We start from the raw sequence: 26605 nt of genomic DNA, 5'->3' as shown, positions 1-26605 counted from the left end.
AAAAGTGGCACTAGCAAGGGACCCAGCAAGGTTCATCTCTCTCTGTACTAACAAGTGCTAGCCCACAGAAGCACAGGAACTTTATAATTTCAAATTGTTAAGATGGTATGAACTTTGGAAACGCAACTGTGCTAACTTCAGTGCCCTGGCTAAATTCCCATTTGTGCATTTCTGCCAAAAGAATAACCACCCCTCTGGCATCTACTTAATGTGGTACCTTCAGCTGCCAAATTTCACCTCCAAGGTGAGCAGTTATTTCAAGAGATATATTAAGTATATCTCAGCTTAATTTAGGACAACTTTTACAGTTTAGTGGGCACCCTGCCCATGGCAGGGGGGTTGGAACTAAATGATCTTTAAGGTCTCTTCCAAACCAAACTATTCTATGATTCTATGATCAAGCAGATGGAGGAGGTAAAGAGCTACTGATTTATGCCCAGAGGAGGGAAAAGGGAATTCTGCTGAAAGGATACTTATTCTATTCCCTGCAGACCCCTTTTTTTGATAGTGTAACAAAAAAAAGATAAGGAAAGATCAGGAAGAGGCCACAGAGCCCATCACTAACAAAGAAAATCCACCGCAGATGAAGGGCCCAGAGAAATGGCGCATGTCCATGCTGTGCTCTGGACCATGCGTGCATCAGTGTTTGGTGCAGGACAGGGCTAAAGGAGGTTTGCAAACATGCACAGAGGGGGCTATGACCAAGTGGAGGGCTGCCTCCCATACAGCCAAACCATGGAGAACGTGGGCTCATGTTACCAGAGACCATTGGGTCACCTATAAAAACTGAGTCTCCACTTTCCACATCTACACTGCTTTTTTCCCCAAATATCACCATTTCCAATTTTTATCTGTTCTATTTTTTCCTTTAGCACTTTTAAAAATTAAAACTAGAAGTTTATTTCTCTAACTAGCATGGCTAAATAATAATGCAGGTCCTAACTGCACCAAAAAAAAACCCCAAACAAACAAACAAGGTGTAATTTTACCGCTTCAAAAGAAAAGAATGGAGATAAGATGATCAAGAAGTAGAAAAATGGAGAAACCAAGGGGTTAAAGATACAGTTTACACTTGGGAATTCTCTATATTATGCTCCTCCTTCCCTAGCAGTGCTGCCAAGAATCATCTGACGGGAAACATAAGATTAAGTTTGTCCTACCTAAGTGAACAAAGAGTGCTCAGAACAGGCAACCAGTTCACTGCAGAGCGGGAACTTTTCTAATCCTGCTGGAATCTGCAGCGCTGCTCAGAAAATATTACTGAAGCTGTTTTCTTTGCTTTAACATCTTGCTTCTGGATCATCTCATTCATTTTGGTCACACTGCAGTTCTTGCTGCTTCTCCCATAAAGGTTAACTTAAAGCTCCAAACATAATCATGTGTAAAATGGACATTATTGATTCCTATGGTCCATTGTTCCCCCATTCTAAGTCTCTGAAGTTCAAGTTCAATCTGGAATTACATCATGTCTGGTTTCTCCTGGTTACCAGACGGCTTGAGACGTGACCACAGCTACAGAAAAAACAAACAGCCTTCTTCACGCTTCGGCTCCCCTATCGATTCAAACATAAACTTTTTTCTTTCTCTCAAGTATGCTTCAAGTATGGAGCATGGTTAATTTAGAGATTAAGTTCCAAATTAGATTATCTAATGGCATCTTAATGGATTGCTGACCCATTTCCTGTGGGATGGCAGCATGCAAGTCTGGCTTGAATACAATTAATTTCTTAGGAAGTGTTCTGAAGATGTTTGCCTAGATGGAGAGGAAACATAATGTTCTGCACATCTTTCTGCATTACAGAGTTGGGCAAAACTATTAGAGTTAGCAATTTAAATTGATAAAGACCAGAAATCATTACGTTTTCTTTCTACGAATACTTTCACAATCAGGATACTTCAGCATTTTTGTTCTGAATTTGTAATTAATTGATACTTCTATTCCAAAACATTGCCCAGGGGGACTGGGGTGGGGGGCAGGCGGGGAGGGGGCAGAGGGTGTGAACCATTGCTCTAACAGGTGTCTGCATTTGCCAAAATGTGCTTGCCACTGCAATGCTGCTGACTGTTACTTTAGCTATGTCTTTGCTCGATACCAAACACACACAAGATACTGTGCTACAAAAGTAATCTGCTTCTTAATTCCCCTCCTACCTCTTTCACAAAACAGAGATTATCCCATTTGATTGCCTTATCAGCATTATTATCATAAACCCAGAGTGGTGCTGGGGGGAGCGGAAAATGATGCTTGGAAAGCCGAACACCCCTACCGCTAGAGCTGAGAAGGAAATTCAGCACTCTGAGAACAGAGCTCCCCTCAGCATCTCCAGGAACAAACCAGCTGTTGTACTGTGCTTATGTGTCCAGATAACAGACCAAAAACAGGAAATGCTAACCTAGTGCATTTGCCTGGGTGGTGTAAACGTAATGTTAAAGTAACAGTTAACCCGTAAAACTAACACAGAAAGATTATTATAAGCAACAATAGTTGGGAATAAAAATATATTTGGCAATGGCTGAGTTAAAATGTACGCTTTGGCAATGAAAATTTGCTTACAGTCTGTCAAAGACTTGCAAATACTCAATATGCTCCAAAAGAGACCCATCATACTGGCTTTTATGAGTGGTCCCTCTGGATTTGATATCAAAGCCGTAATGAGTGGCTGAGATTCAGGCTCAAGCTCATGTTATCAGACTTACACACACACTTTTTCTCACTCTCACTCATGTCTTAAGTTTACTTGTTGCATATGCTCTTGATCTCATGTAGTGACTGAGACTGTATTTTCCTAATGGAGCCTTACAGATTTTCACAGACTCCCCTCACCTTCTGTCTCTAGGAAAAACAGTTATTATCACAGAACTGTGGTTATGAAACAAGAAGGTGTTCTTTTTTTAATGGATTCTGAGTATCTTCTTCATATGTACATCAAAAAACTCACCTAAATGATCTTAAAAGTACTTGAGAACTTAATTCAAAGTTCAGTATACATAATAAAATATATACCATAAATGCTGTAAGTAAGCAACAACAACAAAAAAAATGTAGATGGTTAGGGTATCAGGAGCAAAATAAAAAGTACTACTTCCAAATATCTCATTAAATAGCTGGCTTTTTTTCCCATTTTTTTAGGATGCTCACAGTATGTTTTATTTAAGTATTTCCTTTAAAAATACTAGAATGTTTAATTCAGCAAGCAAAGTATTAATCTAGTTTTTATTATCACTATTCCTTGCAAGTCTTCTGGTTTTGAAGAAAATGGTGCATCAATGACTTAAAGTTTTGTGGTTTAGGGGTTTTTTTTGTCTTGTATTATTCATATTCTCTTTTTTTTTTTCCCCCGAAGTTCAGTCTTTTGCATATGGACCACTACTGTCTTATATATGAGACTTTAAATGCTAACAGATACATAATTTTATAAGGAAAGAAAAACCCTGAAAATATATTTTGAAATCTCTGTATCATAATTTGAAAGTATGCATCATATCTACTAAGAGACACAGCAGGCAGCTACTAATAAGACAAAGAACACAGAAATAACAGAGGTTTTATCATCGTTCACTCTCCCCAGGTTTCCAAGGTGTGGTTCACCAACAATGCTCCATGACAAAGCTTTCAGCTTGGCCACTCAGCTACCTGATTTCTGTAGAGACAGGACAGCTAACACTGAGGCACTGCCAACTTTTTTACCTTCTTGAGGTCAATGATATTTCTGAAAAATTAGGATACTTAAAATAACCACAAAAGCCTGCTGTAAAAGGTCAGAACAAGTACCATCAAAATAAGCACTGCAGATTTGAGGAAATCACACAATCAAACATTCATCAAACCATTTTGTGGAGGAAAATTTGACTGTCTGGACTAGAACATATTTCTTTGCCAACAATTCCTTTTGCAATACGTTCTTGGTTTTTTTTAGCGTTAGTTTTTGTGTTAGAAGGGCTCACTGCTCCTTAGCCTGCACAAGTATCGTTTTTCTTCTTAGATCCTCACCTACATGGCATTTGAAGAATGTCGTATTCCAAAACCCAAATCCTAAAAGTAATCTACTTAGGGAAAACCAATAGTTTGTTTCTTTGTCCTCCAAGGCTGTGCTTAATTCAGAGCCAAGTAAGCGTAGCCTAGACCTGAAAAGAGATGCCCATGGCAGAATTTGTGCCCAGGCTCATCTGGAAGCACTTTTGTATCTTGGTAGGGTCAAAGCAGCAGGCAGCACTCTGGGAGTGACCTGCAAAGCAGTTTTGTCTATAAAGGTGAGCGGATCATGGAGTGTGCTTGTATTCATCACCAAAGTTTCCTTGGTCATCGCCTAGAAGTATTTTTCCTCCCCTTTCCTTTCTTTTCATAATTTATGACCAAGGGTGTTGTGTGAGGGGTACTGAAAAACAGAATTCAGCAAACGCTGGGACAGTGCTTCAGCCGGTATAAACGAGCATTGCTTTAAAGGGGGTATGAGTGATGACTGATTAAAACCACTCAAGGTTATTCCTAGATAGGCTGTTGTGATATAATTTCCTAGCACCTGTCAATGCCTTGAAAAAGCAACATCCTTTGTAGTGGGAAAATAAATCACCCCCTCTGTGCTACACTAGCTCAGTTTGGATTCACTCTTGGCAGTACATTGAAAACTGTGGCAATTACTGCATGATGGGGATTTATAATGTGAATCACAGCCCTTCAGGAGATGAGGTGAATCCATTAGCTAATTTTCCATTGTGCCATTTAATCAATAAGGGAAGAAATGACAAGACCTTGATTTTCCACCGCAATTCTTCCAGATTTTAAATATTATTTCAGAAAAATTGCAAAAAGGAAAAATATTCAAGGCATTTAAACTTCATATTTGTAAACAGCACTAATTTTCAAATTCTATAATTACCCTTCCAAGCTGATTCTCAAAAACCCAAAACCTTCTAGCAATCCATAGTACAATACAATGCATCAAAAGGCATTTTGTACAGAGTACATTTACACACTCACACACATACTTACACAAACTATTCAGAAGTACGTATACTTCCATGTGCACACAAATGTCCAAGAAGTATTTAAAATTATTTTGAGAGTGAATAGCTAATACTTCATCTCACAGGCTCCCAACCTGCAGGTTTTTCATATACAACCCCCATTAAGTGGTGAGTGTTGCAGATAACAACGCACATGAAAGAGGCGAAAAACTGATGTTTCACAATTATGCTGATTTATTTACACACCTATTTAGACACACACACCTCTACTGTTGCCATAATTCGTTATATACCAAGAGATGTAAAAGATAACAATGAGTAATTTCTTAAGGTACCAAAGGTTAACAGATTTTATTCTGCTTGGGTTTTTTTCCTATATGAAAAGAAACTCTCTTTTGTGTAAATCATTCCTAATTATTCTGTTAATTAGTTGAGAAATAAGATGGTTTATATCTTACCTTCATGGACGTGTGTTAGTGACCTAAAGCTACACCATCCAATTAGTCAGAAAAGTCTCTATGAGTAGTATGGTTATTCATTGTCCAAAACCACCACCACCTCAGACATTTATTATTATACTCATCTATACCTCCAACAGCACCATTTTCTTTATGTTAACCAGAAAGCCCCCCCAAAACACGACCTTTAATTCTGCGAACAACATTTTCATTTTTAAAGCCTAAGATCAGTATTCCCTTAAATTTACAAACCCTTTGCATTGGATAGCACAGCATTTTCATTCCAGGTGCTTAATTAAGGTAATTTCTAAATTCAGCTTTCACTAAAGATGACCTGAATGTGTATGGGAGAAATGTTACACAGGTGTTTTGACCAAATGCTCTTACATAGTCCCCTGGAGGCCTGCTAAAACAGATACTGTAGCTCAATGCAACTTTTTTAGAGGTGGTGTAGGGGTGGAAATAATTAAAATGTTACCTTTGCCAAGTAATTCCCAATGTATCCTCACTGGCACTGGGGTATAAATGCCTGCCGTTTTGATTCATGGTCCAGTCACAAATCCTCAGCTGTCAATTGAAACCTAGCAGTCAGATATGGATCGAGCAGTACTACAGTTTTTAGTATTTAAATGACATGCAAACTAGTACTGTATATGGCAAAAGCCTTACTTTCCCAAGAAGTAACTTTAAAAAACAAAACAAACAAACAAAAATAACTTATTCTGAGAAATAAATGCCTATAGATTTGCTTAAGATAATGCTACTTTAATATGCTCCTCTATTAATAAAGCATAAAAGAGTAACTAGTGTTTAGCACATAACAATTAGCCATTATTAGATTACAAACTGAGCTGGAATAAAAGGAAATGTTAATATTCAATAGCGAGATATTTTAAGAAAGGAAATAAAAACTGCTGTTTTCTCTAAGCAATGCTCTATATATTGTGTATTAAGTAAAGGTCAAATATAATCAACACCTTGTAGCATGCATTTTGTGAAACATAGAAGACATGCAATTTATAGAAAATTTGCCCAAATTAAACAAACTATATGTCCTTATCTTGCTATTTAAGAAGGGTAAAGGTATTTTGTAATTTAAGTTTATTAATCTAGTGTTACTGAAAGTGGTATTACTTAGCAAGAGGTGATAAAATAATCTAATCTTGCTTTAGACTCAGAATAATAGCATTTAAAATATTTTATTGCATTTTAATACAATGAGGAATGTACTAAATGTTAGCTGAAAACAAATTCTTCCCAGATCCTCAAATCACCAGTTCTGCCTCACGGATTGTTCAAGCAACCCTCTATAGCTCTGTTTATTTAACAGCTGCCCTGTAGTATTAGCAGATTTATTGAAAAGATATACTGCTTATTTTTAAGGTTAAGAAAGTGAACTTATCTGGCTTGCAAAGAAAACATACATTTAAACCTCTGTATAGTCATGTTGTATATAAATTGCTGTACCATTATATATGATACAGCACGCTGAATTGAAGATAATGTTGCTGAGTTTAATTGCATTCAATACATTTTAGTTTTCTCTATCCATATTCAGTCTTTAGATAGCGCAGGCTACAGCAAACAAACCACAATAAACTATTTTCACAGGAGCACAATTAATTGCAGTCTTTTCCTGAAAAATACAAACGCTGAGGACAAGACAATATTGCAAACCTGACCCTGTCTGGCTGCTAGACTCATAAGCTTCCTGCTGTTAAGGTCTGAGAAATGGAAATGTTAGTGTCTGATGTTTTCATAGGGATAGTTTCTTGTTTGTTATCTAAAGAACTCCAAGGGACCTTCTGAAGGCCATTAAAAGCATGACTAAACCTCATGAAATTAACCAGAAAAGGAAACATGCAGTCAAAAAGTTTGCTAGAGGTAACTGTGAATAATACATTAAATATGTTTAAAGAAAGGGGTAGGTAAATATTTGGCTTAGTCACTACACAAAACAGTATTGTAAACCTGATTTTAATATTGAAGACATAGTAAAATATGTCAGCTCAGTTCCTCAATGTGCAGTAGATGTATTTCTGCTATAATCTTTAAGAATGTCATCACCTTCATTACAGATGCATATTTTAAAGCTTTATAACTTAGCTATAAAAACTCACTTCCAGCTGAAACACAAAATTGAAAGGTTAACCCACCCTCTTTTCTTCTTTCACAAAATATAAAATCTATGAGTAAAAGCCCTTTGCCTGATTAGAACCATAAAAAATACTAAAAACCACAAGCCTAGTGTTACCAAATGATTTTATGCACTTAGCTCTAGCTGAAAAATCTGGTGAGCACTTAGCTTGATATAGAACCTGACTGCATTTGCTGTTTGGGGAAAACACTAAGGGATTGATACATCACATTTTAGTAAATCAGCTTCTGCACTAAATCATTATATTCTTCACACAGTCTGTATGAAAACTTTCCACATGTACAGTTAATTTGTTAAATTTGTCATTAAGAAAGCTCCCAAAAGAGCTTTTCAAACCTATTTCATAAATGTTAGTAATGACATACTTCATATTATATACAGTCATGCATACTTCAATACATATACATCTACATACTGTAATGGTAATAATAGAACATGTGCGTTTCATATATATGCTGTAGACACATACATGCACATGCATATCAAGATTCATGCTACACCAGACTTATAGTTAGTGTAAACTGTAGTGCTATTCACGGCACCAGCTGTGCCATACTTGTGGTACTGACAACACCCTGGAGAACTGCATGTCTGTGTGACAACGGGTTCTGTGATAAGCCCAGGACTGCATCAGCTGTGCTGGAAACCACCTTCCCAATCTTAAAAACTATTGCTCCATACTCCTCAGCAGGCTCACATAGCTGCCATGTTGTCTTTAAAAACTAACCTGCCAGGAAAATGTGCTTTTTTTCCCCCTTCACATAAAATTTCTTCTTCCAAATCACTCCTGCTTAGAGATCAGGATGTCTAAGATTAGGAAATATACTTTTGAAAGAATGTAGAAATATGACTTCCAAAGTCTGAATCTGCTGAGTGCTTTCTGGGTAAAAAGGCTGGAGAAGCTTAAAAGAGCTCTATGAGCCCTGGCTGCATTTGATGGAAGAGGATGTCTGCTCACAGCAGCAGCATGAATGCTGCCCTTGGAGGATGTCCAGACAGCCCAGTAGGGAAAGCCTGGGAGCACAGACCTGACATGAGTACCAAGCTTTGGAAGCATGTAGGGCACTTCAGTACAATATTTTGAGTGCTGTATGTTGTCTGGAGTCATGCTGAAAGCTTTCTGGCTAGCTATAGTCCTCAGAGTAACTTAAGTGACCTCTAAAATCATGCCATGGTGTTAGCTGGAGACAAGAAGGCACATTCATTCTCACCCACAGTAAGCCACCTAAAAGAGTTTCTCTACAGGACATGTGAAAGGAAAAGGGAGGAAACTACTTGAAGGCTACTTGAGAAAACTTAAATTCCTCAGTAGAGGGACTTAATAATTAGACCTCATGAGACATTTAATAAATGCTGAAAAACACTACTAAACTTTCTGCAAAATATCCTATGAATGCAAAATAAATGACCTGATTTAGCATGTGACGTTCTTTCCTAGAAGCCTGATGGACAGGTCTGCTCTTCAGTCCCATGGCTGTGTCATTTTCAGCAAGGCAAGCCACATGAACCCCAATTCAATAACACCTTCCATCCGCAAAACATTATCAATGATTTTTTTTTATTCATCTCCCACCTAACCACACAGAAAAAGAACATGGGTCTGTATTCTGAAGCAGAAAAGGATGGCCAGCCTTGCAGCAGATGGGGATACCTCACAGGCACCCCAGCCCTTTCCTGACACGTGGAGCTGCAGCAGTCTCATCCCTGCAGCATGTCCTCACTGCCACACTCATGAAGTAGCAAAGAACTCAAAGCCCACTGCAAGTGTTTCTCCATGGAGGCAGTGCAACTCCCTCACCCGCCTCCGCTGTGTCATGGGAAACGGCCACAGGCCCGGGCAGAAGCAGAGCAGTAGATCAAGTGGTTCTCCTAACTCTTGCACCAGCCTGAAAGTCATCTACCTCCCTGCTCCTGTTCAATGCCAGGAAAGTGATTTTGGTTTGCGCTTTCCATTGCTGTGAAATGTACTAATGCAAAGTTCTACCCAAGAGCTAGATTTCACTATAGCTGCCTATACAGTTCAAACTGGCCACCTTCCAAACACAACCATCCTACAGATTTTTAAGTATGCAAATCCTACGTACATTAAAAACCCATAGTCAACAGCTCAATCTTTAATCATAGTCTGGATAATTTTTACAGTTCAGTATTTAAGCAGGTTTTATATTCTCCTATTTAAAGAGTGACTGTCTAAGACTAACATTCATTACAAACTTCTGTGATTGCTAGTGAAAGTAGATACACATTTTGGAAAGTGTAACAGGAGATTGTGCTATAGCTTCTGTTAGTTGAGAAAAACCCATAAAACTTATTTGCATACTGTCATTGTTATGACTGAAACTTCCTTTAAATGTGTTTCCTTCCCAGCAAGCATATGTGAAAGGTGACCTCTTATCCATTTACATACCTCCCTGGTGGTCATGTGACCCAGTTTTACGTCAAACTGTCAATTATGATAAGGGACACAATAAGAACAGCCTAAGTGTTGATAACCTGTTTCCTGGCTTTACTGAGAAGTTCTGTTTTAAGAGTCCACTTGTGTTCTTCTTTCAGCCTTCTGCTGAAAGCAAAAGCAACATCCACCCAAAACACTTTGCAAACAGATACTCTGTGTTCAGTGGACATTTAATTTCCACGATGAACAGTATGAATATACTCCATTTTGAACTGTGTGATTCAGTAAGTAAAGGATGCATCTGGTAAGAACAACTTCCTACCGAAGAGGCAGGGCGGTCTGGTGTGTAAAAAGCTATCTACAATTTTCTGATTTTGTATTTTAGAAACCTGAAGTGTTTATTACTACATATGTGGCAAATGACTCACTCATAAATGTCAAAGCTGTGTGAAAATCATGCATACCACACACCACACCTGGAAAGCCCAAGCTCTAGTGGAAACCTTGCCATTGTATTAATCAGTGCATAGACTGGAAGAGTTTGCCAGCTCCTCAGTAATTGGGCTAGCATTAGTTGGCACAGTTTACTGTAACAGACAGGAAAGTTCTAGAGGTCATTGTCTTCACGTACCTCAATAACTATCCCGTTTATTTATATTTTCTAATTAAAAATGGAATCATCCATACAAGGCTCTGAGGTGCATTAAAATAAATAAATGGCCAGGAAAGAAAACCTGACAGCTATTTCATTCATTCCAACAGAAATCTTATTATTTGTGAAACCATTAATCTGTATTTTCAATAAATACAAATGTCTATCCATCCATCCAACCTTCCATCCATCCATCTATCTATCTGGTATTTTTATACTGTTTCAACAGGTAAAGTGCATGACTAGTATTTCTGGCAACATTCTAGCTTTATAGCCAGAAACAACATCAACCTGTCTCTATCATTTCAAGAACATAATAAAGTCATCAAGTTGAGAGCAGTAACACAAGGATGCTACAGAAACGCTATTACATAACCATGAGAATTCTGTTACTTTAGACTTTGTTACTGAACTTTTTAGCCAAAAGAATGGAGACACAACTAGAATCTGGCAAGGAACTGCGTCCACTTGTACAAGATTGAATTAGAGTGAGTTTCCTCAATTTGTTTTTTTTCCCTCTAGTCGAGCCTTAGAAACCACAAATCTTCAATAGATACAAATCAGAGAAAGAAGGAGGGGAAAAAAGGTGCTCCCATATAATCGTGAAGATCGTCCAACCTTTCTTTTATGCGCAATTCATTTAAGATGCTTCTCAGCCCAGATGATGAGCACCGAGTAATAGATTTTATTTCATAAAATAATCCCATCAAACACCAATATAAAAATTAAGAAAAACTCTCTCACTCAGGTACTAGCTCTTATCACTTCCCTTGCCCCTTCCTATGGTGCCCTCCCTGTGGTTACATTATCAATACTTTCAACTCTCAGAAAAAGATGCTGAATGAAGAAAAGCAAACCAAAAAACACGGTCATTAACAATTTGTAATATGCACTTTAGGGGTGGCTGACATGACTTTTTTACAACAAAATTATAAGATACCTGTGGCTCTCTAGTTGCTGCTGGAGCAAGAGATGTTTTGTAACTATTCATGTCACAGTATAGAAATACCTGGCATTTCAAGGCGGGTAACAGAAAGACCCACCAGCAATCGCAGCAGAAAATGGACTGCATAGTTATAATTCCTCATTAGAACCTTGTCTCTTAACTATCAACATAGTATGGTAAGTAATGGATGTAACAGCATATTTTTCACAATATCCAGATCAGTAAAAGCAAATTAACTGCTCCCATTGGTGCTATTATGCACTGTCTTTCAAAGTTGTATTCAGTGCTTCCCATCTAAATGTGAGTATTCCAGGTAGGTTGTGCTATAAATCGTTTACTGGAAGTTTTAGCAAACTATCACTTTGTCAAAAGACCCCATGTAAGTGTGTCTTGCAAAATACATGTGTAACTTTTAAATTGATTGTGGTTACTTTAATTTAAATAGGCTACATATTGGTTCTTTTTAACAACAACAGAAAGTACTCAACAGTACATGCCAATATTCCTCATAACCAGAGAGAATAAATCTTCATAAAGACTCCTCCAATTAAGTAAAAAAATGTACCGTTGACAATATTTATTCTTATGGGGTCAATGTGCATTAGAGGGTATGGTGAATGTTTAAAAGACCTCTCTGGAACTAAAACCATTGGCTTTCTAATTTAGAATTTCTGTCTACTAACACAAAATGATTGATTGTCTTTATTTCATGTACCCCTCAATTTTTCTTTTCATTCATCATGGGCTGCTTTAAACCAAATGCATTTAAAATCTGCCACAAGAAGAGTGGTCTCTTTTAAATTGTTGTAAAGTAATGAAAGAACATAGTAAATCAATCTCATTTCTGCCTTACCAAAGGATAACCTTTGCTCTATTAAAGTTGTTCAGACAATTTCAGTGCTCTACCTCACTTTTTGGGTAATAAACATATATGGCACTGTCATCTCAGAGATGTCTTTAGGATTTGAGTGAAGATAACTAATTCATTAGAAACCTATATATACGCACTCATATATTCGTATTTATCCATCTCAAAAAGCTTTGTTGTTAAAGTGTTCTGCTCTTTCAAATGGTTTCAGCACTACATACTATTCCCTAATTTTGTACGTAGTTATACGTAAGTATCCACGCATGTGTCCTCCTCAAAGACACTCAGGCAAGCATACACATATATCTATTGCATAGGTTAGAAAAGAATAGAGAATTCACAGTGAAGATGAAACCATGACACAATTTTTAAATTTACTATATGGCTCACTGGTCACCAATTAATGCTCTTGAATTAATATAACAAGACTATGAAGCAATATATTTTAAAAGGGAGAACACTGGTTTCACAGTGGCGTTGAAAAAAATTTCTGTTTATGAAGTGTATGTGAGACATAATTTATTTTCCACTTCCCTCTAAGCCATCTGGCCACATGTTTTACCATGAAAGGGAGTATAAGACACAGTGCATGTAAACACCAAAGACTGTGATGACCCTTGAGATCCCTCTCACTTTTATGTTCCTATGACACTGCTGAAATCTCCAAATTTATTTCCATCTACACAAATATATAGAAGATGCATGAATAAGCAATATATGATTTACATGTCATAAACTCAGCCCAGAGAAAATTAAGCATGCTGCTACTACCTTCTGGCATATGACAAGTAGTTTGTAGCTCTTTTCAATGAACTCGCAAGAAGGTGGAGTTGGCTTAACCAGTACCAAAATTGCAGAAAAAAATGTGTCTAAAAACATGCAGTGAAAAAATAAATTTCATTGCACATCCCCAAATTAACTGGAAGTCAGAGACTTTTCAAAGGATACTATGTCAAACTTCACATGAAAAGAAATCCAGAATTACATGCACTGTGCTTAAAAAGAGAGATGTTGTGTATTTTAAAATACAATAAACATATACTGTATATCTTTGAAAAAGAACCATGTTATAGTAATTATAACACATTTCATAATGCAACAATCTTTGAGAGGTTAAAAAAAAGGCAATACACCAGAAAATTTACTGAAAAAATGAATGGTTGGCAAAACCACTAATTGTCATTTGGTATTTTCCTAAAAGTGTACAGATGTTTCCAGTTAGGTCTCACTGGTTAAAAAAAAAAAGTTGGCTAAGCATCAACTATCTTGAATAAGCTATCATCTTTATGATTTTCTCTGAACTCTGCATGTGGTGACCTTTAAAACGGACATACTGCCACCTTGCCCTGGGAGTGGGTAGGGGTAGGGAGTTCCAGATGAAGCCCACTTCAACTGTATCTCAGCAAACACAGAACAGGTAGGTTTTACTGAAAAATGAAACAACTGTTGACAGAAACCCAAGCCTGAGAAAAAAATACAGTACAATAAATACCAAGGACTATTTAACAGCCCTTTTCTTACTGCTACGTTCAGCTTTTTTCCTTGTAATATTCTACATGCTGTTAATCTCAAAGTCCTCTACTGTTAAGATCTAAGAGCAACACAAACACACATCATAAACCACGTTAAAGTTCTAAAGGGTCTGAATTTGTTCCTGTTACTAGCAATGTAGGATTTCTGTATATGCATGGCCTTGCTACTGACTGCAGCTAATTTGTTTGTAAACCATCATTAATCTCGGCTGTATATTTTCACAGTTTGGGTAAACACTTCATTTGCATTAAATTTACAGCATTAATGAGATGTGAAATTTAAAATGCTACTTGAAACATAAATGATGTAAGAAACTAGAACAAAACCGTGGTTTTATCACGTTTGAAATCAGCAGACCAATTTAAACCTATTAAGCTAGAAATGATGATGTGTTGCATTGTGAATTTGGTTTTATAACTCATCTTCTAGAACTAAAATGAAGAAAAGTAGGCTTAAATATCAGGGTAAAAAAAAAAAAAAAGCTTGAAAATAATAAGATGGACTTTTGCTTTGGAATTTTTGCTTGTTTTTTAAACTGATTTTGAAATGAATATTTGTTCCTTATACCCCCCATTCTCTTTCCTAAAATCTTATTAAAGGCAACACGTATGAGCTGTTAAAAAATAAAATAATTGAAAGAAATATGATTAGAAGTTCCTTCAGATGACACAAACCTAAGAAATAAATCATATGCTAAATTGATGTTTCTAAAAGGGTTCAGTTTTGGTTTGAATAAACTTCATCTTCAGATGACAAATACTGAAACCTTTAGGATCCCAGTCTAATCCAAGATAACAGTGGCAGCATGTAGGAAGGTAATATCACAAAATCTTCTCTATATCATTACACCTATGTGAAACTTGCCCACCTGTTGCTGGTGTAGGAAGGATGGGTCTCTTGGGCTTAGTCCCACATATCGATTGGCTTGGGATGTGCCTGAGGCTGTGTAGGCTGATTAAGGAAGAACAAAACAGATTGATAAAAATACCAACCTATCATAACTATTAGCCTGTGCAGGTACAGTACAAATATGAGAGATCCAGAGTTATGATTTTGCAATATATAGGATGTGTCTGTGTTTTTTCTTTATATAAACTTTAATAGAATGCAAATGAAAAATTGGACCAAATCTGGAAAGACACATATAAAGTCCTATAAACTTCAATGGAAGCTGCATCGTTACATCATAATGATGTCTCTTGTTAAATAAAAGTTCCTCTCATTAATATATTTTTAGTTTTTAAAAGTGATTAAATAAGGTATGTATTCGAAGGAATCACAAGCCTGATTCTCATTGCCACTACACTAATCTAAGGCACAAGTGAAATCACTGAGATTACAATGTTGAAAGAAAATATTAGTGCACAATTATTATTCTTACTGCTGTAAAGGCTCATCACAAAACTGTAAAAGAACAACAAAAATTAGAATAAAATGTTCAGTTTGCTTATGTGGCATGAAATGAATCTTTATGGGCATTTGGAAACAGGATGTAATCTGATTAGTATTTTCACGAGAAAGGAGCTAATTTTTACTGTGCAATATAATATTAAATATTCAACTCTCCTATGCATCAGGAAAAAATATTTTCCCAGGGGAACAATTTAAGGAAGTCTCTCACTGTCTGCTACAGAAGATTAAAGAAAGCCATTTCTAAGGAGAAAGGGAATAGTAGGTGATGCTGGGATTAGTTACAGGATGTGGACCCTTCACCCGTAGGACACATTCCTGTCTGGTCTCTGTCAGTAATCCCTAAAAGCCATTACCCTCTCATGGCTTTTGGTGACACTTATAAAATGAAGTAGGTGGTCTTACTCGACTCCCCAGTGTGGAGGTGCCCACGCTGCAACTTGCAGCATCACAACCTGGGAACTTGCTGGCAGACAAAGCAAAACTACTAAAATCGAACAGAGATACACAAGGATGCCAGTGAGGAGCTAGATGGGAGTACTTACTCAACTGGCCTGTTAGCATTAAAGTCACACTGCAAATACAAGCAAATGAAATCCATTAATTTTTTTTTTTTTTTTAAAGGCTTTATACAGTAAACAGGCTTTACTGAAAAACTCTCATAAAAATTAATCAGTTATTAGAAGGAAATTATGGTGGAGGCCACAGGGTTCCCCAAATATTAACAAATCCTGCTGTTCTTTCTCATTCAAAACAATTCTGCTATTGCACTTCAGAATGAAAAGCAGTGCTATTCATTTACTGTTTTCTTCTCATCAGACTGAATAATAATGATAACTTGTTGGCCAAGCATATGTTTTTTATATTTATATATCTATATATATTTTGAACCAATCAGTTATTGCAAATAAAAGTAAAACTATGCTTTAAAATATATTTAGTCTTGATTTTCCCATTAAGTGAACATATTAGCACTCTGTGTGGCACATTTATTATGACTGATAATACAGTTTATATATGTTAATATATAATTTATATATCATCAGGACATAATCTCTCATTTTTTGCTGTCGGCTTGATCAACAAGCTATGTTCCTTCGCTTTGTTGCTCTTACAGTTACCAATCCAGTTACAAAATACTTTACCAAGTAGATAGACTACTGCACTGGTCTGAAAACCATAACACTCTGAACATGTAGCATTTAAGTGCTACCTCATATGCAGAACTGGCACATTCAAATAAAATTTGTACACAGGGAGGTTTTTATTATTTTTACATGCTGCAGTGACAAACGGGATCTTCAGGCAAGAAGCTACTTGCACACTGCTGTGGAAGCATGAGGAAGCCTTACTTCAAATGTCTAAGCGGAGATGTTCTAAAGTTCACAGGGAACCAGGTACCCAAGTTCCAATGAATTGCATGAGAAACTGGGTGCCAACTTCATTTGAAAATATTGCCCAAATTTTCCACGTAGTAGTATGAGAAGGAACAGATTAGGTTTGCTTTTCTGTAATGATGAATATTATGGTCAGATTACCAGAAAACATCCCAATGCATTTCTGACACTGTATTTGGGTTTTGCCATTTGTATTAGAAACCCTGACCTCACCTGAGACAGCTATTTAGGACAGGCACAATCATGTCAAACGAAGCAGAATGAAAACATGAATACTTGAAACTATACGTGAACTCAGTTTTCTCAGTTTTCTGTTCTGGACCAAAAGTTTACAGCAACAGCTTCTTGTTTGCTGCTAAAGACAACTCTTCTTAAAAGGTGCAAAAACTGTATGACAAACCACCAGGGAGGATACAGATATACTCTACCACCTTCTAAAAAAACTTCTGCAATACTAAAAGAACACGTAAAATACTTCCATAAATCTATCTATATAATTATTTGTTTGTACTTAAACAGTGGTTTGTCCAAAAGTTACTACTATCCTTTTATAATAAAGGCATAAGCAGTTTTCCTCCTTCACATCTCAACCACTCCTATGCATTTCCTTTTCTCCTCTGCTTCACATCCTAATGAAAAGATTTAAAGTAGTATAACACCTAAGAAACATACAGTTTACGGTCTCCATTAATGACAGACCAAAATTTAGGGACTGGATTGACAGTTCAAATACTAAACAGGATTAGAGCAAGTAACACACCCTAAAGAGATTGGTATTTTTAAAGACTGGTAAGTTTCCTTCCAAAGCATATGTTTGGAAGTCTCTCCTAAAAATCTTCGCCACTCCGATAAATACTGGTGACATTGGCCATCTCAAGTCCACACGGAAGTTCAAAGACAACAGAAATGCAGAAAGTAATTTAAAAGCAACATTCTGCATTACTGAGCATGAGTATTTGGAAAAGAAATTACCCTATACATAGTAACACCTTTGCTCTTATTTCCAAAACTGCAATTCCATTGAAGATAATAGGATAAATAATATGGTCCTATATAGTAATAAAGATCTTAAAACATTAAAATTTTAATGTTTTAATGTTTAGGGTTTGGGGTTTTTTTGTTTTGTTTTGGTTTGGTTTGTTTTTTTAAAAGTACAGTGGATCTACCATCCATTGCAGCAATGTAAGGAATTAAAATTTTCTTTTGCCATGACCATTATGTTTGCTGAAAACGACACAACCTATATCAACATGCAATTGTCACAGCTCAGATTTAGTATGCATTCTAACAAGGCTTGATTTCTGTAGGAAAGCTCATTGAGGAGCAAATTATCCAATCTCTGTTTGGAATTCCATCTGCGGGTCATTGTAAAACCTTGCTGTCTGGGTGTGCTTCTCAATGTCTTAACAATGTCCACCTTAGATGAACAACTGGGTTTTCTTTTTCTTGAATAGTGGTCAAATGCGCAGGCTTTTCCCTTTCATTTTGGTTGTCATGTCACAAACTTTGGTTCATGTAACATGATGCATTGGTTGAAATTTGGGGAGGAAAAGCTTTGCAGTTGGATCACGTTTGCTCTCAATGTAAAATGATGAGCATCCACTTGGTCAAATAGTAGGAAAAGGCACCTTTTTCTGGCCTCAATTTGAGATCTTATCGAATCTTCGATGGACATTTTTTGTTTCCTAAAGAAATACTTACTGGTTGCTGTAGGTGAAGATGCCTCACCTTCAGTGGATGTAGTGATGGGCTTAGTATCTGTCATGGTCAGGGTCACAGGTCGCACCGCACTGTGATGGGGAGAGGGTGCCAAAACTGGAGTAAAATGGCCAGGCACTTTCCCTACTACTTGACCACTGCTGTTAGGCTACAAAACAAAACCAAAAGAATGCCTTGTGAAACATACACATTGCATTTAAGGAACCTACACACCTATCTTAGGGCTTTCCAGCATGCCCATCACTGTAGTACGTGTGTGCTAGAATGCGCCATTTTAGCAAAGCTATCAATTTCTGTGTGTTTTTTTCAGCAGGCAGATCCCTCCTCAGAAAGGTAGTACATTCCTAAGTAGCAGTACGCTTTGGGAAGCTTGCTTTCTTTCTTTCTGGATGCAGCATGCATCAGATTGTTTCAAAACATATTTGCTGTTCATGCAGTGGCTGTGAACCACAGTAAATCCCGTGATAGCAGGATTAAACTGACCAGGCGTAGGCCCCTAATGTACAAAGTATTAAGAGCAAATGAATGATGCAAAACCTCTGTTTTCACATGCCACACCACTCTGGCTTGGAGCATAACCAAGACTTGACCACAGTTGTCCACAGAGACTACACATACTGGAAGGCTAACTAATAATTCACATGTTTGGGAGTGGGGGAGAGGGTTAGGATACAATGTCCTTTAATGCATACGTCATAACATCTGGCCAAAAGCCGCCTACTAAAACATAGAAGTGTTTAAGAATGGGAACTTTGCAAGTCAAGAGCATAATAAACAAAGACAATTCTTTCACAGATACAAGAGACGGTCTGCATATGACCTTATGGTACAGGTCATCAAGGTAATATTCTACTTTCTGCATGTACGCACAACTGAATTTGGCAATGTTCACTGGTAAATGTATATGTTTATCCAATGTTTAAACATGCCTTAGACATTCTGCATGACTGTAAATACTTCAACAGTAAATAACTTGCAGTAAAAATTAGCAAGTAGTAAATAGCTTTTTCAACAGTGGCTAACCACTTTTGTCTAAACTGATTGTGTGAATCTGTGAATCATAAGTATTTTAAAATACAGCCATACAAAGTAAAAAACACTGGGAGTCTTATTATCAGAAGGATCTTGCCAAATTTGAGATAACTCAGAGTAAAAAAATGGACTGATAAAGGACCTGATTCAAGTGATACAAGGAAAGGTTAAAAGAGGTAAGCATGACTGTGGTAATGAAATAATAACTGAGCTGAGACAATTACTGCAAGTATGTGCAGAGTATAAACACACTGGAGGAAGGAATTATTTGGAAAGTACAGGAAGTATAAACTTGGGGTAATGGAATGAAATTGAGAAGGAGGAAATTTAAAATTAATAGCAGGAGAAACTTCCTGGCAGTATGATCTACTAGACTTTGCAAATGCCCCCAAGGGAGAGCCTTGTTCTTTAGGACATCTAAAACTAAGCTAGAAGAAAACACTAGAAAATATAAGTGCAAATGGACACCAATCTGGTGTTCATAGGAACATCAAGCAGTTAGCAGACTATTTCCCTCTCTAAAATCACAAACCTTACAATGAAAAATAACAGTAAAAATGTGCACTAATGCAAAGTGGCCAACAAACTACCCCTCTAATGAAAAAAAAATCACCCCCCTAAACATCACTGTATGTTTGAAGAGTGTTGTAGTGGGGGTGGGGACAGAAGAGCCATGGAATCCCAAAATTTTGCAAATACAGAAACTGGGTGGTATTTACCACTTTTTCATTTATATTCTTAGTAGAGTAAGCTGAGAAGTTACTACTAGGAGTTTAGTAATGGCAATAAGTGACAGCTGTCAAAGTAGCTTCAAAGTAAGAAAGCAGTCCAGATTCAAAGGAATATCAATACTTTTACAAATAACAGAATTTCCCCAAATAACTGGCATGATACATTAAGTTTTATTCGCTAGGTGAAACTTAACATTTAGATAGATCTCCCTTATTATGCGTACTTGAAATGAAAATGAGATGTGGCAGAATATATACAAGACAATTTTTAGAGAAGAATGTGGTCTAAAAGTTTACTGAGTATCTGCTTGCATGCTTACATGACCAATGGGTCATAAGTGGGGAACTCACTCAGTAAGTACAGAGGTCTTTCCTCAAGAATACAAATTACATCTTTATGTAACAGCAGCCACATATTAAGTATGTGTCAATAAGTCCACTTTCTTTGAGATCTATCTTAGCAGTGTGTTAGGGAATTTTATTTTATGGGCTCTATTTTAAAGGCCTGCCAGACTAAACCCAGATTTCTTAATGACCAGAAATTTGACTCCACCTGCCTGAGAAGAAAATGAAAATTTTAACTAACATAAATTCAGAAAATCTCTAAGAGTTACTTAAAATAAATTCCCCATACAAATGACCCAAGATACTCCAAAACTTAGAGGCAAGTATCCTCACTCACTGACTGCGAGTTGTACGGAGTTCGAGACATCTCAATGTTGCAATAAAACAGACTTTGTTGTAGGTAAGGGAGCCGTGACTCAGTTTGAAGCATTTGTGGGGAAAACTGTCAGAAATATAGGTGGGCCTTATGAAAACTTTTCCCTAAAACACCAAAATTTTTGTCAGTAAGACCTGCTTTCTATGTTAGATTGGAGTTTCAGTATGTTTCTGGGGATCCTGCTGCAGAGCCAAGCCCTGTTTCCTGCCCTGGCAGCCCAGCTGTCCACACAGCCTGCTGAAGTGACTACCAAGTCTCACTTACGTCTGGTACTCCTTGGTGGAGTCACTGACTTGTGACCACAGGGCTACCTTAGGAGCCTTAGCTCATGTGGTGTGCTAACATATCACAAAAACAACTGAGAATTCCTTATCAAAAGGACCAAATTTTATTAAAAACTAAGAAAGAAGATTCCAAGGAGTTTATGCATTAAAACAGCCAGTGTCATAGGCTTCCAAAAGGAGCTTTCTCCAAAGCCAGACTCGAATGAATTCGAGGACACAGCTGGAGACCAGGTTGATTTACAGCAATGTATCACCTTCTGCTGTTCCCTAGTGATCCCGATCAACAGGAATGCAATGGCTCACATGGACTCCAGCTTAGTCCTGGTTCATATGCTCCAAATGAACAAACCCTTTCCTTGCTGAGTTATAAGATATAGAATATACTTATATCACATAAACCATGTTTTTCCCTCATGATACATAACAGCAGTCCAGTATATCACCCCACTTCATGCAAATTGAGGGTGAAATCCTGTACTTGTTGAAATCCACGGAGAATTTGCTAGTGATTGTAGATGTGGTTTGTTGCACATGCACCCCCCACATGTCTACATTTCTACTTATTTTCTTTTTTTTTAGTGTCTTCTTCAATGGTAGACATTGATTCATATCTGTTCTACATTCAAAACTAAGTGCAGACACAATAAAATGAAACAGATCTGCAACTTCTAGATAGAAAAATAAAACCTCCAAAGTTAGAAAAGGGAAAACTCGTTACTTCAGTAAGTTTAATTCTTTCAGTTTCAACATTTCAGCCTCTGAGTGTACATTGCATTTCAAATGCAATTACAACCTAGTTACCTGCCTCTTAACAATTTCATTGCATATTGTCACATTTCCCTAAATATTTTCTGACTGCACTTTATGATTTATTCTGTTTTTAATTTTTGTAATTTCTAACATCCATTCTTTTCCCTTTTCAAGTGCTTTACCTCTGTTTTCACATTTGTAACATAATATCTGTTTTAAAATTTTGCAGTAATATGTCAAATACTGTATATCACAAAAACTGTTCGGGTGTTATCGCTCAGCAAACAAGATAACACAAGAAAGGGTAAGTACACACAAGACAGAGCTTGGTGTATCATGTCTAAGAACCTAACTTCTTCCACCATAATGGAAGTTTCCTGTATTTAAATTTTTAACTAACCTCAGTTGTAGGTAAGGACATACCTACCAGGACTTTTACATATATAATTCTTTTCCAGCAATCCTAGCTGTCTTTCAGTTGTGAACCAAGGTCCTCCCTTTGACATAGTTTGTCATGGGAAATGGTACACATGATATTTTCTTAAAACATCAGTGTTTCTCCCAGCTGCGCTACATTTGAAAACAGAGTTTATGAAAAGCAGTCTCGTATTCCCCCAAACTCGGTCATATGAACGTCACTCATAAGAAACCTTCCTGAAACGTCCATAACTTGTGTTTCTTGCATGCCGTGAACAACAGTGAAGCAGGTAACGGAACTGTATTTAAGATATCATAATTTGTTTGCTGCTGAAGATCATAAAGTAGTCCTAAATAAACAGGTCATTGTCTCAGAGCTGTTGCTCAGGCCTGTCTTCAGACTCATGCTGACATTGCTGCATTGGTTTATATTCAATTCACACTTCTACCATTAACTTTGCAAACAAAAAACTAAAAGATTTTCCAGTAAAGGTCTAGATTCTGGACCACGGTAGTTGATAACAGTACAAGCTCAAGAACACTGGCTGTCTCAGATGTCTCACGTCCTCTATCCTGCTTTAAGTTTTCAGTGCAAAGAGGGAAACCCTCTGGTCAGAAATGGCCCTCCGAAGTGGTCAATTTGTAATTTTATTAAAAACTGGCTTCTAGAAATAGCTTCTGTGACCTGTTCTCCTTTTAACTTTGGCAATTATGTCAAAAGTTATTTTACCATGGAAACTATATATCCATTTGGACAGTATCCACTTGAATTACAAGTGCAAATATTTTTGCACATCATCTAATACAAATTCATTTTGTTCTTATTTAAAACAAGTTCTAGGTTCTAGTTCCAGTTTTCCCTGAAGACATTCTTACAGATGAATGCATTACAGGTGGAAAATCAACTGTTACCATCAAGTAGGGCGTCAATATGTCTATGTGATGGATTCACAAACAGAGAGATGACGCCTGAGGCATAAACCTCAAGCAAATTGCATGGAGGCAGCTGCGTTAGATAAACAAACTGTGCATTTGAAAATAGAAGGAAAGAAACAAACAGAATGAAGGTCTGGCAAATTTAGCCCCAATTTATGCAGGTATACATTTTTCTATTGTTGGATTGGGGGCTAATTTCTTTTTCAAATCTATATTACATTTTCCAGCTTTTTAATTCATACCATCTTGAATTGCCACAGATTAATCCATTCATGCGCCCAAAGCCACAGATGAGTTATATCTACTATCATAGCTATAACATAACCCAGATTGTCAGGCTTCTAGTATCTGATTGTGTGCACTACACACTCTTCCTTAAGTCCAAAGTCTGAACAGAAACTTGTAACAGGTATGAATATGGACTTTCTTAAAATCAGGATTCACTATACCTGTTTTCCCTGCTGGGATTTTACTAACATAATCAGTAATTAATCAACCTCCTCTTCAGACTTCTGTTCACATATTTGCCCAAATATCAGCACATTACACCTTAGGTCTTCAGTTACATTTTACAACAATGTTTTGTCATATAGCTCACTACTTCCAGCGTTAAAAAAATCTTTGTGATGCCATAGTGAAACGGCAACACTAAACATCTACAGATGAGATTTACACAATAGAAATTTGACATTTATATTAAACATATAAACTACTAAGTTGCGTAATGATAAAATATATTTTATGTTTAAATTTGCACAGTGTCTTTTTTTACAAAATAATTGTAATTATAATTCCAAATTCCAAATAAAATCATTCCAATTTTCCTTGGAATCTTAAATATCTTAAAAATGTTAAATTTCTTCTTCAAACAAATAATCAACAAAGGTCTGAAATCATCTTAATGCTGTGCATGGCCTAGGTACAGGTACATATGATGCTGTGTTAGATATTTCAGAAAGAAGTTTCAGGGCTTAATAAAAATTATGTTATTCCAGCTAACTACTATACTTGGAGAACAGTATATTTGCATCTCAAAACACAGTCTTTGCAACAGAAATTCTGTGTTTCCCAAGAAGGTTATCCTATTATAGCCAGGTGATCAATCAATGACTACCGTTTAGTCAAACTGGATTTGCTGTGCTTGAAAATGCTATATCGCCCATTTCTTCTCAATAGTTCCACTCCCTTGTAATGGCAAACTTCAGATACTATGGTGAAGAATATCACTGCAGTGTAGTTTTGAGACCATTGACTCAATTAATTTTGTTGTTGAAGCTGTAGAAGATGCGGTTCTGCACATTTTGGTCCCCTGCTCAAATACCTCGTTTTAACAGTTGTCTACTAGCCCCATCTATGACCCCCTGGAGATGACAGCTGATAAGTTCTGTCTTCGAGTTCATGCCATCATGCTCTGCGATATCCACAGAGGGTGATGGATGTTTCAGAAAATCTGCAAGTAAAAGAAACTGGAAGAAGTATCTTCCATTTTTCTAACTCTCCCTCTCTTTTTTGTGTGTGTGTGTGTTTGTTTTTTGTTATACAACGCAAACCCAACCTTTTACCTCAGCAGAGCTTTTGCCTAGGGCACCCTAATATTACGTCACCTGCAACGGACATGTTAGTCTCCCACTGGAGACAGCTCAGTGATACAGCAGACAGTTTCATCAAATGTGCAGAAGACATACCCTCAAGTTATTATCTATCTGAGTAATGTAACACAGTGTCTTTGAGACTCTGCTAAACATAAGGGAATGGTATTATTAGACCACTGCCAGCAAGACTGTAGAAGGTACTGTAGGGCAGTTCCTCATCAGGTTGAATGTGGTGGGTTCCATAAAGCATTTGTTTAACAAGAAGCAAGGCTATGCAGATTTTCTGTCTGCTGTCGGACACTGTGGTAGCAACAGAAATGTACTTTGCCTTTTTATAGTGCCCCTTACCACTAGTTTCCACACCCTTGCAACCTGAGTAACTGCTAATAGCACATCTTACACAGACCTCACTGCGAGATGCCACACAAAAGCTCCAGGTGGTGTGACACGCAGCTACCTGTCTGCTTGAGGAATTAACTTTAGAAAAAACACGTTGTTGCCAGTTCTTGGCTGACAACATCACTTCTGTACTACTTTCTGAGAGAAATCAAGGTGTTGACTTTGATCTATAAAGCTCTGAGTCTCATCCATTTGAGAAAGTCTTTTGATTAACACTGCTGAAACTGAGAGCAACTGCAGAGCTTCAGCAACCCATGTTCGGACACAGCTATCGTAAGACATTCTAGGTGAAGAGTCCTCCATCCTGAATCACAATTTTACCTGTGAGTTCACAAAATCTGATTTATTTGTCAACAGGTACAGCACAAGCAAATACCCAGCTTTCCTTGTACATTTGCCTTAACAACAGTTGAAGTCCATGTTACACCAAGCACGGGAAAGGAAATCTCTTTGTAGATAAATGTTCAAAAGATATCTTTGGGTTAAATTTCAAGCACTCTGGAGACTTACAACTGTGCATTTAATAAACTGAAAATGAGCAAACTAAATACAAAGTAATCATTTACAACTGCTATTAAATCTTTAAATGTCTTGTCAGTAGATATAGTTAAGCTAGTATTCTCTCTGCCTCTCAATTACAATAAAAACAGCACATTGCCATATTTAATCTTCAATAATTTCTTAAAAATTACAAGGAAAGACTTGCCCAAGAAGCTGAAAACTTAAAAAAATAAAAGGTGCTAACCCAGCCCAAGAAGCTGAAAACTTAAAAAAATAAAAGGTGCTAACTAAACCAAAGAAACCACATGCACACGTGGTGCATCACTTGTGTCAGCTTATTCTGCTAGTATTCTCCCAGGAACCAACAGAAAACCCTTTGACCAGCCCAAACAGAGCCTCACAAGATTCCCTCCACGTTGCTAAATGACTGCAGTTATTGTATTGAAGAATGATAAAGCCTGGCATCTGCCTGGTGCTCCTGAAGAGCGTGCCTATCTTTCATTGAACAAAAAATTGAATAGCCCAATCAATTATGAGAGGAAAATAAGTGGCCTCACCAGCTTCCAGAAGCAGCTCTTCTCAAGCAGTTCAGATATTTCTGTCTTCACACAAAGACAAAACCATTAAAAAGATAAATCTGCAAACCAGCCCACATAGCAACAAGGAACATTTTAACAGCCCCAGTAATTTTAGTCAATATGTGGAAAGCCTTGGATCTTGTATGTTACAAGTGTAAGCCAT

At 37.1% G+C, this 26605-nt stretch overlaps 1 protein-coding gene across 8 annotated transcripts in view; it reads right to left on the bottom strand.

The window, feature by feature from the left end:
• Positions 1–26605, bottom strand: part of NFIB (nuclear factor I B) — a 179895-nt gene that overhangs the window by 5213 nt on the left and 148077 nt on the right. For 3 of the 8 annotated variants that reach the window (XM_075739505.1, XM_075739504.1, XM_075739507.1), the window contains exons 9-11: positions 18484–18649; positions 14844–14926; positions 5902–5990 (exon numbers count right to left, since the gene is read on the bottom strand). The exons of 1 other annotated variant lie outside the window; for it this stretch is intronic. In XM_075739505.1, the coding sequence (XP_075595620.1) occupies positions 5902–5990; positions 14844–14926; positions 18484–18649 (338 nt within the window). The remainder of the gene's footprint in view (positions 1–5901; positions 5991–14843; positions 14927–18483; positions 18650–26605) is intronic. 4 more of the 8 variants (XM_075739506.1, XM_075739508.1, XM_075739511.1 and 1 more) reach the window with 4 other exon arrangements.

The sequence above is a fragment of the Balearica regulorum genome, chromosome Z (genome assembly GCF_011004875.1).
Source record: "Balearica regulorum gibbericeps isolate bBalReg1 chromosome Z, bBalReg1.pri, whole genome shotgun sequence".
NCBI classification, from domain to species: Eukaryota; Metazoa; Chordata; class Aves; order Gruiformes; family Gruidae; genus Balearica; species Balearica regulorum.
Note: the sequence above shows the minus strand (reverse complement) of the source record. Positions and strands in the feature narration are given on the sequence as shown.